Source organism: Sceloporus undulatus, chromosome 3 (assembly GCF_019175285.1).
Source record: "Sceloporus undulatus isolate JIND9_A2432 ecotype Alabama chromosome 3, SceUnd_v1.1, whole genome shotgun sequence".
Taxonomy (NCBI): Eukaryota; Metazoa; Chordata; class Lepidosauria; order Squamata; family Phrynosomatidae; genus Sceloporus; species Sceloporus undulatus.
The window spans coordinates 204,834,629-204,848,163 of record NC_056524.1 but is presented as its reverse complement, the minus strand read 5'-3'; the positions used below and the strand labels follow the sequence as shown (position 1 = coordinate 204,848,163).

General features: G+C 38.2%; 3 protein-coding genes across 12 annotated transcripts in view; all 3 read left to right on the top strand.

Moving 5' to 3' along the window:
* PDCD4 (programmed cell death 4) overlaps positions 1-13,535 on the top strand; it is a 777,136-nt gene that overhangs the window by 41,057 nt on the left and 722,544 nt on the right. The window lies entirely within an intron of this gene.
* The window catches only part of DUSP5 (dual specificity phosphatase 5), a 428,280-nt gene that overhangs the window by 22,894 nt on the left and 391,851 nt on the right, over positions 1-13,535 (top strand). The gene's annotated exons all lie outside the window — the stretch shown is intronic.
* The window catches only part of ADD3 (adducin 3), a 226,427-nt gene that overhangs the window by 208,655 nt on the left and 4,237 nt on the right, over positions 1-13,535 (top strand). For all 6 annotated transcript variants that reach the window (XM_042456390.1, XM_042456389.1, XM_042456388.1 and 3 more), the window contains 7 exons: positions 724-867; positions 952-1,050; positions 2,131-2,304; positions 4,023-4,280; positions 8,626-8,745; positions 11,310-11,399; positions 12,100-12,223. In XM_042456390.1, the coding sequence (XP_042312324.1) occupies positions 724-867; positions 952-1,050; positions 2,131-2,304; positions 4,023-4,280; positions 8,626-8,745; positions 11,310-11,399; positions 12,100-12,223 (1,009 nt within the window). The remainder of the gene's footprint in view (positions 1-723; positions 868-951; positions 1,051-2,130; positions 2,305-4,022; positions 4,281-8,625; positions 8,746-11,309; positions 11,400-12,099; positions 12,224-13,535) is intronic.

The following is a 13,535-nucleotide window of genomic DNA, read 5'->3' as shown; positions in this document are numbered from 1 at the left end:
GGCCTCATGTATAAGTCGAGGGCAGGTTTTGGGGCCAGAATTATGGATTTTGATAAATGGAAAAGTTGAGGGTAAAACTTAAGGGCATGTAAGAAAGGATGTAAAAGATAGGGCAAAGGAAAACAATGTCAAAGATCTTACAAAATTCCAACAGGCATGACTGTTTGTCTTCCTCCTAAAGGCTGGATGGATGGGAGAGTAGAGGGAGCTCAGTGCTTGCCTTCCACCAGGGGATGGTTCCTTTTTTAAAAAATAAGAGTTAAGGTACAGTACTTACATTGACCTGTGGATAAGTTGACTCAGGTTTTTGGGGTCAATTTTTTGACTAAAATTTCTAGACTTATACATGAATATATACAGTACACAGTGTAGAGCAGTCATTCCTGCATAGATTTCAAGCATATGTGTTCACCCAGAAGATAGGAGTGAGGGATATATTGTCTGTCTTCTGAACCAGTCAGTCAGTCGGTTGGTCGGTCAGTTACACAGGCTAATATTAAAGCCATTTGTCTGCATTTGCCTTAAAATCCATATATTGGCAGTCTGCCCCTAAGGCTCCCACACATTATTGATATATTCTTACCCACGGAATAGGAATCCTTGTCCTTCTGCATCAAAATAGTTATGAATTTCATTCACAGAATATGTGCTTGTGTATAATCCTGGGGTTTTCAATTGTTTTCAAATTTCCTTTACCTTAGAACCATTATTTCTTTGAAACAGGTTTCTTCCATGAAATGTGGCATATTGCCTATCTCTCAGGAGGCTCTTATTCTGGGGGATGTTGCCTACTATAATTATCAAGGATCTCTGGATGAACAGGAAGAGCGAATTCAACTCCAGAAAGTTCTTGGGCCAAGCTGTAAGGTATTCTACTCTAGATCATGTTTTTGTTTAATTTTTCCAGTATATGCCCAGTTTCTGCCAGTTATGAGTGTCTGTCTTTCTTAGGTGCTGGTCTTGAGAAACCATGGGGTAGTGGCACTGGGAGAAACATTAGAAGAAGCCTTCCACTACATCTACACCGTGCAATTAGCTTGTGAAACACAAGTGAGATATTTTATGTGACATAATTTCAATGTTTGAAAATACTGTTTAAATGTTATCTTTTTTCTTAGTATTAGTCAGTGTGTATAATAAGAAGATAATTGCTACTGGTTGACTCTCCCTTATCCAAAATGCTTGTGGCCAGAATTGTTTTGGATTTTGGTTTGGTTTGTTTTTGGTTGGTTTGGGGGTTTTGTTGTTGTTGTTGTTGTTGTTGTTGTTGTTTAGTTTGGAATATTTACATATCCATAATGAGATATCTTGGAAATGGGACCCAAGTCTAAACATAAATTCTCTATACACTTTATAGACATAGCCTAAAGGTAATTTTATACATAATATTTTTAAATAATTTTGTGCATGAGCAATAGCAATAGCAAGTACATGTCTATACTGCTCATCAGTGCACTTACGCACTCCCTAAGCGGTTTACAATGTGTAAGCTAATTGTCCCTGGCAAACTGAGTACTAATTTTAGCAACCTACAGAAGATGCAAGCCTGAGTTGACCCTGAGCCCCTGGCTGGTATTGAACTCGTAACCTTGTGCTTTGTGAGTGAGTGGCTGCAGCACAGGCATTTAACCACTGCACCACCAGAGCAAAGTTTGTGTACAGTGAAGCACCAGAAAGCAAAAGTGTCACTCTCACAGCCACCCATATGGACAATTTTGGATTTTGGAGTATTTCGGATTTTGGATAAAGAAAGCTCAATCTATACTAAGCAATTATTTATAGAAAATCAATTGGGTGTAGAGAAAACTTAATATATTTAATTTTTAGAACATCAACAGCGGTTTTCTTCCCAGAATAAAATACTCAGCCATGAATAAGAGTTCCCTATTTATCAAACTCTGCCCATGGTTATTGTTTGGATTTTAAAATGTTAGTTTTAGTTTTATACTGTTCAATCTTATTTTAAGGGTAGTCTACTGTATGCCACTTTGATTGCTTGACAAAAAGCGTTATAAAAATAAAAAAAATATTATTATTTTATTTTCTTTCTGGAAAACTGAGGAAGGCTATACCTTGAGCCTTCAAGAGTATTTGTAAGAGTGCAAATTACTGAGTCATTTTATGTCACAGGTACATGCCTTGGCTGCAGGCGGCATAGACAATCTTCTTACCCTAGACTTGCAAAAGTATAAACCATTTACACATTCTGTGGCAGCAGAAGTGGGATTTAACATGGCCTCTCAGTTCAGATGGAAAGTTGGGGAACTCGAGTTTGAAGCACTGATGAGGATGCTGGACAACTTGGTGCGTGTACAACACTTCTTAATACTATATGGAATTGTGCCAGAAATAAATGATGATGTCTCTTTCTTTTTCCAGTAAACAGGGATCTTCACCTATATTATGAAGTAGGTTTAAGCCTGTTTTCACTGTATGTTGTTTTTGCTCTCTGTAAAACTCCTCTCACTATTTTCATATAACTGGACGGAGGGATGGATTCAAGAATGTATATCCTTGCCTTCTATAATATGTCCAAGGTTTTTGTTAATGGAATTTTAAAGCAAATTTAAAATAAATTTAAATATTAACTCTGTCATAAATAAATACAAATATTTTTTTTTAAAAAAAAAAAGAGGTTTAAAATGTATTAAAATTGTAAAATCAGTAGAAACAATAAATCTAGGCTTTATAAAACACATCAAATGAAATTAAATGTCCTTATTTATTTATTTACAGTATTTATACCCACTCTTCAGCCGCAAAGGCTTTCAGAGTGGCTAAATGTCCAAAGACATTTCCTGGCACAAAATGACATCAAGATAAATGCTAGGCAAGTTTCCCTTGGAAGAGCATTCTGTAATGGAAAGAATACCACTGAGAAGGCCACCTTCTATGAGTGGCTACTTTGCCACAGGTGGCATGGGAAGGGTTCCAATCTGGATCTTGAGATATGACATATGATAAGAGGTTTAAGAAAAGGAAACGCAAACCTGTCAATTGTTATGTTGAGTTGCATGTCTTTGTACTTTCAAGCTTTCACTTGCAGTAACACACATGAATGCTTAATTTGTACTCTGTTGTACACTTGACATGCAAACCATGTTGCGGTACTAATTGATAGATTGGATTTGTCATCCTTTTAATCAGAACATTGGACCAATTTGTAGAGAGCCTTTGTCATGGTTGGAAATGACAGACACCAGGCTTCCATCCTGTTTTGACTAATCAACCAATAACTCGATTGGGTTGTGGTTGAGGCAATAGTTAAGCATTTTATCAATATTAGAATTTTCCCTCTGCCTCCCTCTCTTTCTCGTTCCCTTAACTTGATGCTCTCTAGATCCTAACAGCATGATCAGTGGTGATGGCAGTTGTAGCTCAAACTATTTGGAGGACATCAGTTTGGAGGAGAGTAGTGTAAGGATTCACATCCTTTCCATAGAGCCTGTCCTCCAAAGTTCTTACATTACTGAGAATGTTCTACAGCCACTTTTGTGATAGTTCACAGGTGATGCTATAGATGTCTACACTATTACAGTGGTACCCCGGGATACGAATGCGCCGGGTTACGAATTTTTCGGGATACGAAAAAATCCCATAGGGATTTATTGCTTCGGTTTACGAAGGTTTCTTCGGGTTACGAAAAAACCGCGGCGCTATTTTCCGCCACCGGAGGGCAGCAGAGAGCTATTTTTCCATTAGCGCCTATGGGAATTCGGCTTACGAAGGTATTTCGGGTTACGAAATTAACCGCGGAACGAATTAATTTCGTAACCCGGGGTACCACTGTATATAGATTGTTACTAAGAAAACAGTGCCACAGTATAAGTCTGAAATATGTCTCTGTCACTTTACAGCTAGATTTAAAGTAATGTTGAAGGCAATTTGTACTGGTTTTGTATTCATTGGGAGGAGGCTGAAATTTTGAACTGAAAATCACAAATGAATTAGCATTAATTTTATGAACAAGGTTTTTGTAATGATAAGTAAAATAAATTTATGTTCTCCCCATTCTTCTACAGGGTTACAGAACAGGCTATGCTTATCGGCAACCCCTAGTAAGGGAAAAACCTCGGCACAAGAGTGATGTTGAGATTCCAGCGACCGTTACTGCCTTTTCCTTTGAAGATGATTCTGTTCCAATTTCCCCTCTCAAATTCTTAGCACAAAAACAGCAACGAGAGAAGACAAGGTGGTTAAACTCCCCAAATACATATTTAAAAGTGGATGTTCCGGAAGAATCCCGGAATGGTGAAACAAGTCCTCGGACTAAAACCACAGTAAGCTATTTGTTGTGATGCATATGGAATGTCCTAAAATAGATGAGACTAGAGCTTGGAATTTCAGGGCCTGACATGATGGCAGTGATGGTTTGAATAATGAAAATGCAAAACATTCTCCCCACTTAAAATGCTTCACTTAAAAAAAACTCTATGTCAGTCTGAATCAGAAGGTCTTTCCGATTTCTAGTTCTTGTTCTCTTCTTATTATTATTATTAACCTTTATTTATAAAGCGCTGTAAATTTACACCAGCACTGTACATCAATCTTTTTTAATTGGACGGTTCCGCCTCAGGCTTACAATCTAAAAAGACACGACACAAAGGAGTGGTGGTGGGGAAGGGCCTCTCTAGTAGGATAATACTATAAAATAATAGCAATACAGGAAATGATTCAATAAAACAGGCAAGAAAAGAACATCAATAGCAAGTGACAATTATGAATGCCTGGGACATGGTGCCCTGACAGATGGTCTTCAACTCCGTTTTGAGCTGGTTTAAAGAAATGATGGCTCTTGTTCGTGAGGAAGGTTCCAGGTGAGGGGCGCGAGAGGAAAAGGGGAAATCCGGGATGGGGCAGGGAAATCTGGGTTGGGACACAGACCTTACTCCTGAATGGAGGGCCCCTGGTGGAAGGTGAGAGAAGAAGGTCTGATAAGTAAGGGGGGGCCAGACCATGGAGGGCTTTAAACGTCGACAGCAGGAGCTTATACTGAATGCGGAAAGGGAGGGGGAGCCAGTGAAGGGATGCCAACACAGGAGAGATGTGGTCAGAGCGGTGGGAGGATGTGATAATGAGTGCAGCTGAATGCTGGACAGAAATTAAAGGACGGAGGTGGGAAAGAGGAAGCCCAGCCAGGATTATTTCTTCTGAAATAATCTGAGGTGCCTCACTGTACCCAGAAATGTGATTGACCATACACCAGTGTTTGTAAAGGATTCTTTGTAACCCATACTCTGGGTAAGAGGATACTGTCAGGACACAGTATGGAAAATCAGAATCCTGTTAGCAAGGATTCTCCCTTCCCTGGGATACCAGAATGGCCCCTTCTTTGTTGTCCTTCCACCAGCAGGTTAAGACCTTTTTGTTTATACAGGCATTTAAAACAGAAAGTTTTTAAAGAACATCTTAGGTGTGGTGTATTGTTTTAAGGTGTATGATTTTTAAGTGTTTTTATTTTTTTTAAATTGTATTCTATGTTTAAACAAATAATCTATTTTAATATTGCAATATTTTAATTCCATTTTAATTGGCACTTTTTTAAGTTTTTAATTGTACTGTGTTTTTAGAGTATAAGCTGCTTTGGGTCCCAATTCTAGGGGAAAAGTGGAATACAAATTAACATAATAATGATAGAATTCCAAAATTAAGCCGTATTGGTCTGTGGAATCAGTATGTGGAGAAATCTTGTAGCACCTTTGAGACTAACTAAATTGGCAGCATGAGCTTTCGTAGACTTAAGTCAACTTTCTGAGATGCATTTGGTCCAAATATACATATATATATATATATATATATATATATATATATATATATATATTATATTTGAAGATTACATTCACTAGTTACAAAAGAAAACAAGTGGGAGGTGATAAAATATCTGTTGAATTTAAGACAGACTCCATTATCTTACACACTTTATCATGCAGAATGCTGGTATACCAAAAATTAACATTCGTGATAGCTAGGTTATGTGTTCTGCTTAATTTATATATAAAACATATTGTTTTCTTCACACTATGAGTTCTTTAAAACAAACATCAATGTATTAGACAGTGGTTCCAACACAGAGTTGGAGCCAGACATTACTGGAGAGTGAGTGTGGATTTTGGTAGTGTGTGAATGACAGGTACCCTAGGTTTCTAAAGAAACTTGACTGTGCATTCAGTCTCAAGTCACTGTCACATGAGTCATAGAATCAGTTTGTTTTGTGGGATCAGTCTTCTCAATAGGTTGATAATATGTAGCATCTTGAAGTTGCCCCACAATCTTTTGAAAGTATTTATCTCTGTTCTCTAAGCTGATTGCTCCATGCTTATCAGCTTCCTTAATAACCACTACTGAATAATTTTCCAGCATGTTCTGATCTTTCTTCAAGAATTTATGCCATGTTCTCCCCAAAAACTCCTCCAGATTAAATATGTTCCCAATGAACAAATGTTGATAAACTTAAGTGTGTGAATTATTACAAGAGGACACAAACTGGAACATAGTGAGACATTTGTTAAATCAGGAAGTGAACTGTAAGGATCATTTCCTGTCATAAAAAAGACCTCTTTGGTACCTAAAATAGCCAAGGAGAGTGGGGAACATGGCAAAAATGATACACTCCACATTAAACAAAAAATGTTTAATTTTTTCATGGGAGATGGAACAGGGAGCTGCGGTTCTCCAAAGTCTGGGGAGGCCAGTGCCCCTGAGAGTTGCCCACCACTATACTAGTACCTTTGAAACAGGATTAATATGCAGTTAGTCAAAGATTAAACTGCATTGATCCATACAGTTTTCCTCCTTCCCTACCTGTCTCATATAGGTCATAGTTTACTGGTATAGCAAATGGGGCCCAGTTTGAACCCTGACATCTAAAGAGAAAGATGGGAAATATGATCCCTGGGAAGCTGCTGCAAGTTGGGGAAAACAATACAGGCAGCAAAGACCCAGCTGGTATAAGACAGCTTCCTGTGTTCCTTCTATCTAGATGGAAGCAACCTTACATCTTCTGAGTGCAACTGGCACACAGCAGTGATTTAAGACCAAGCAGGTTTGGGATCTTACAACATAACAGCTGTAGGAAGAGAGTTTGAAGTAAAATTGCTTGTGGGTATGCATTAAATACCTTTGTTGTAGGTTGTTCTTGATCAAAGACAAACAGTTCCCCCCTGCCGTTTTCTAGAAAATGTTACAATGCAGAGAACTCCCATTGTCTTAAAGGCAGTGTTTTACTCTAGCCATATTATTTAGATAGCATGCATTAAAAAAAAGTATTATGTAGGGCAGGGCAGTTATCATGCAGTTGGCTGCATCAAAACATTAGCTGTAGTTCTCCACCTGGTGGTTGTTCAGTAAATTCCACTTTTCAAAACGAATACAGGTTGAATCTCCCTTATCTGAAATACATGGAACCAGAAGTGTTTTAGATTTTGGATTATTATTATTTTTTTAGTTTAAAATACCCATATATTCGCATATACATACACAAGGATATATTTTGGAGATGGAAGCCAGGTCTAAACACAAATTTCATTTAATTTCGTAACCTGGGTATTTCGTATCCCGAGGTACCACTGTAGTTTAAAGTAGTTTTATACAAAAATTTAAAAAAAAATTTTTTTTTGCATGAAACAAAATTGGCAGACAGCAAGCCTTCAGAAAGCAAAAATGTCACTGTCTCAGCCACCTATGAAAAAATTTCTGGGTTTTGGAGTATTTCAGCACTCCGGAGAAGGTTAATTCAACCTGTATTCAGGAAGCAGGCAAATGAGAAGTACTGCATTAAAGAAACATTTAAACAATAGCTACAGAAATAACGTGTTACATTTTGTCCTTTTGAATAGTATCCAGGCAGTAGAGATATTACAAGTACTTAAAATGTATGCCTGCCAAATTGAAATTCTAATTTCAGAATTCAAAAATTCTAATTTTAGATATTTAAAATATCTCAAATTTGTTCTAACTAAAGGACCAGTAAATATTAATGTCCTTATAAAGTGTTAACACTGCAGGCATGGTTAATCTGCAGCCCTATGGATAATATTGGACTGCAAGTACCAATAGAGCTACTGGGAATTGCACCCCAGCAACATCTGTACAATGTGTTTCCTATTGTGAAGAACTGGAAAGCAAAGCTACATGGCTAAGTAAAGTGTGGGCTGCAACAGACGCCTGCTTCCGGGCATCTTGGGAATGTGGCATTTACACACCGCATGCTCCAAAGCTGCCCGGAACCTGCCTGGCTGGCAAGATGTGGGTGGCTTCAAGATGCTCCGATGGCATGGCGTTTACACAACTCGCACCGCCAGAGCATCTTGAAATCAACTTGGAGCTCTGGCAGGGCTGGAAAAGGCAGCCCTTTGCTGACCCAAACAGGAGAGCATCTTTTCTGCTCCTATTTGGGCTGGGTTCAGGGTGGATTGGGGCTGCAGCATGTGCTTGCCGCAGCCCCAATGCATCTTTGGCAGGGGCAGCTTTAAGCCGCCCATTCCTGGCCATCTGTTCCAGCCCTGAGTAGTCCATGTAAACAAGTGCAAACTCACTGTGGTCTTCTGGAACTACTAAACTACAAACTTTTGCTTAATAATAATCTCTTCTCTTATGACTATATGTTTTTGTTTTTTCTTACCCAAGTGGATAAAAGCTGAAGACTCGTCTAAGATTACTGGAGGAACTCCAATCAAAATTGAAGATCCAAACCAGTTCGTCCCCCTGAATACAAACCCAAGTGATGTATTAGAAAAGAGAAATAAGGTACAGTAGATTCCATAAAGATCAGTAGAGGGATGTAGTTAAATTTTCTTGTTTGAGTGGTTTTAAAAATGGTTTCATAGTGGACATTGCTCATGGGGCTTTTAAAGTGCAAGGAAGCGACTTTGGTGATACTGATCGTATGATGATTCCTTCAGCTAATACCTACCCAGTCCCCTGCACATCCCTTTCCATTCACAGGGGAAACTCATGAATGACCAGGCAATTATGCAAGTCCCTAGGTTTGAAACATCGCTTCCAGGGCAGAATTGCAAGTCATGTGGCATCACAGTGTCCCCTCCCCCCACCTGCCCTTCACTTTTCCAAAGTATCCTAGTTACTTATTTATTTTTTTAACTTTAATGAAGCAGCAATGCTCCAGAATTGTGCAGAAAAGGAGAAAAACAAAATCAAAACTCCCTAAAGGCATGCTGGGTAGGGAAAGGCAGGGTTAAGGAAGAGTTTAGGAAGAGAGTGTGATGGGGCAGCAGCCCTGGTTGTGTGATTGACTGAGTGCAATGAGGAATGGCTGCAAAGCAGTATGTTGCCATTTTATATTTTCTTGAATGACTGTTGTTAGAATGGGGCTGGTGTGATAGCATCCAATGTTCAGGATATGATGGAGTTTTAAATTTAGATTGAAGGCAGCCTTGGAGTACTATTAGAATAGCACTAACAGAATATTTCCATAAATATTTTTGCGAAACACTTTGTTTCAACACCATCCAAAAATCCCATTCTAATTATGAACTATGAAATTATGTTTTGGCTTGGGTCCAACCTATCTTCGGGACCGCCTCCTTCCATATAATCCTCCCCGCACACTTAGATCCTTGGGGAAAAATTTGTTACAGCCTTGTAAAACAAGGCTGTCCAAAACCTCCCAGAGGACCTTTTCAGCTATTGCACCCAGATTGTGGAATGGTCTGCTGGACGAGATCCATCATATTACCACTCTAAACAGCTTTAAAAAAGCTATAAAGACGGATCTCTTCCGGCAGGCCTTTCCCGAATAGTTCTCTGGCTATCAGAAGGAAAATCTAATTGCTGGCCTCTGACTTCACCACAGTTTATTGTATTGTTTTTAATTTTGCTTTATGTTTTAAATTCCACATTGTTTAATTGTATTTTAAGGGGTGGGTGGGTTGAGGGTTCGGACTGTGTATTTTAATCTTGTAAGCCGCCCCGATTGCATTTTGTAGAGAGGCGGGATATAAATAAATTTTGTTATTATTATTTGAAAAGCATTTTCTTTACTCTATTTTTAATACTGCAGTAGTTTTCCCTCTTTCTTTTTAGTCATCAAGGAGGAGGTAAACAATTCCCACAAGAGATGGCCAGTTCTGCTAGCATGATCCCTGCTGTTCTATTCCTCTTTGGTTCCCAGTCAGCCAATGTATTTAACAATAGCAAAAAAGAATAATGACAAGGGATTCTTTGTAAGCTCAGACTGCTGGCTGCTTTTTCTCCCCAATGTATTCTTTGATATTCATATAAATTCGAGCTACACCCTGGGAAATGATTGTTCTGCCAGATACATAATGTTTCATCCAGAAATTCTGAGAACATCTAATTCCACATCTGCTAGTGATCAAAGGGCTACGCCACTACCCTGAGAGAGTCAACTTGGTTCAAAAGAGATTACTAACTCTTACTTGGAAAGGATTAACTCAGCAATGTCACCCAGACATCAACTCAGAATAGTATTACCAGTTCTAGGCATGAAGCTTTCTTAGACAGACTCTGCCTAAGAAAGCTCCGTACCTAGAACTTGTAATATCAGAGGAAGTCAATGGAAAACTACATCTGAGGATTCCTTGCCTAAGAAAACCCTATGAGATTCATAGGGTTGCCATAAGTCAACAGGTGATTGGAAGGCACATACACACTCATAGTGTCAAAATTGGGAGTTATGTTTCACTTTACTTTCTTGGTATCACTGGCTATGTGCACTGTAGAGTTGTAGCATCTTGACTGGGAGTTCTAGTAGTTGAAATCCAAAATAATAATAACAACAACAGTAACAACAATTTCTTTTCCAAGCTCTAGGCTTCAGTATGGATGAGGTTGAAAGTGGGTTAGACTCAATCTGTGGAGTTTAAAATTACATAGACATGCTCACAGTTAGGCATAGTGCAAAACTAATAAGCTGCCAACACTAAGAATGCCTTAAAACTGTAAAATTTATAGTGTAAATGTATATACATTTTGCTTAAGAATTCCCTGGATTTTATGAAACTCATTACCCTTGATTCAGAAATCTTGAGTATGAAATAAGTCTAATAAGACAAAGCTAAGACAATAAGACAAAGTTTAATGTTGAGTTATAAATATAAAAACACCAAAATGCACACTGAAGCAAAAATATTAAAATGCTGTCATTTGCAAGGATCTGCAAGCATTTTAGACTGTACCATCCAGAATAAAAACAAAGAACAATAAGTTGGTAGATTTGACTGACCTTCTGTTTTCTGGACCCAGGTCTTTCATTCCTGCGATTTCAATGAATTTGCAAGTTGGGGTACTAAAAAAACAAAAAAAGCACACTATTTTTTCTTCTTCACTAGATTCGGGAGCAAAATCGGTATGACTTAAAGACTGCAGGTCCACAGTCTCAGTTGCTTGCTGGTATTGTGGTGGATAAAAAGCCTAGTGCTGTAAGTATACATCCACTGTCCAGAATAAAAACATAACTGACCAAGCATGTAAAGCATTTATACTTGAAGTTGGTCTTGTCACATCTGGAGGTGTTTGTTGCCTTGCATTTTTGAAAGCTCCTTCAAAGAAAGAAGTGGGGTACAGTGTGTTCAGTGAATTATGGGTGCAAAAACTTTAAGTTTATTTCAGAGAAACCTGTCTCAAAGTGTGATCTTCTTAATAATTTGAACAACCTTTCTGGGTCCTAAAATTTAAAACCTAAACTTCAGATTTCTCTGAAGATGCCAGCCACAGATGCTGGCGAAACGTCAGGAAGAAACTTTTCTGGAACATGGCCACATAGCCCTAAAAACCCACAAAGAACTATGGATGCCAGCCATGAAAGCCTTCAACTTTACATTTAAAACCTAAAGTTTGTTTCGTCTTTACACTGGCCTGGCATGCTGATTAAAGCACCCTTTCATGTCTTCATAATTGTTCATTAACTGAGGATAATTTGTGTCTTGAAGGCTGTTTTTTATATGCTTCTGTGTTTAAGATTCCTGTTTAAAGAATGTTATTACTAATTTTTGCAAGATTTGGGGATTTAGTGTTTGTTTGCCTGTACTGGTTTTGTTTGTTTGTTTGTTTGTTTGTTTGTTTCATTTTGTTTTGTTTTTTGTAGAAGGTGCCTACTTCCTAAAGTATTTTCTCTTACAGCCAATACAGTTTGAAGAAGATGAGCATGCCCCACCAGCCCCTCCCAACCCATTCAGTCATCTCACAGAAAAGGAACTGGAAGAGTACAAAAAGACAATTGAACGCAAACAACAAGGGATTGAGGGTGAGCACTGTGGGCACCTGAAAGTTTCCAAGATGAGCTTAGGTTTTAGGGGAAGTCAATTTGAAATGACAGAATTGAAAATAAATCAAGATTTCTAAACTGCATTCATTGCATTAAGCAATGACAATGGCAATGTCACTAATGTCTATTTTTTAGATTCCTTGTTTACTCATTTATGTTTTGGGAAGAACTCTCATTTCTGTACGTATCCTTCATATGTGTGTCCATGCATACTTCTTTGCGTTCTTTGGAAGGCATTATCCACGTATTCAGATATACGTCTGCAGACCTATTGTAGGCATGGGGAAAACCTGATTGGCCAGATACATATTCTGTGTACATACAATTTTTTTGTGGAGAGCACCCCTTCCAGTGTACATTTAAATAGATATTTGTTAGGGGAGTATAATAACAGTCAGCAGGACTAGTCCCCATGATCCCTTCCATTCAATATGTGGGCAGAAGGGCCTCATGCGTACCCTTTATGTTGTGACTAGTATAATTTTGAACATTACACCATCCGTAGAACCTGTTTAAATCAATAGAGATTAAAATTTAAGATTAATAACTGTGATCTGTGGCCCCAAGATAATTTTTAATTTTGACACTAGGGTAATCAGCTGGATCTTCACTGTTTCAAGATTTCCATCTAGTGAATCAGCATACAAATCCAGAAGAATAATCATTACTGAAACATCAATAATTTGAAATTACATTTATATATATATATACAAAACCCTTGATTATAATTTATTTTACCATCAGCTTTTATGGATTTCAATCCACTACTTCAGGTGAAGAGGCATATCTGAAGAAATGGATTGAAATCCTTTTTATGTGTAAATAACAGTCTGATGCACTACTAAAGCACACATCCACACACCACCCTCTTTCTGGCCAGATCATGTCTTCTTTGCATTGTAAACTCAATGTAGTCTACTCTACTCTTTTTATGGCCCAGCCTGCCTTTCTCCACAATATATCTCAATGAGACATGCACCCTGTATTTTTCTCTAACCATTCCCTGTTTCCTCTTATCTGCTGGCTGCTTTCTTCTGGGCCTTTCCCCTAAATCATGTTTCTTTAGGTCCTTCTCTACTCCATTTAAACCTACTACTATCTCCCTGTTTGCACCTATCACCCAAAAAGGGCTCCCTGAACCAATTTTCTTCTCTACAGTATCATCCCTTGTCTTCCTCACTTCTAAATTCTTACCACATGTGAAGTATGGCTGCATCCATTTGGTGGCATCTGATCTACAGTTGTATGGCTTTCACATATTAGCATATGTCAGCATATGAAAAAAAAGTTT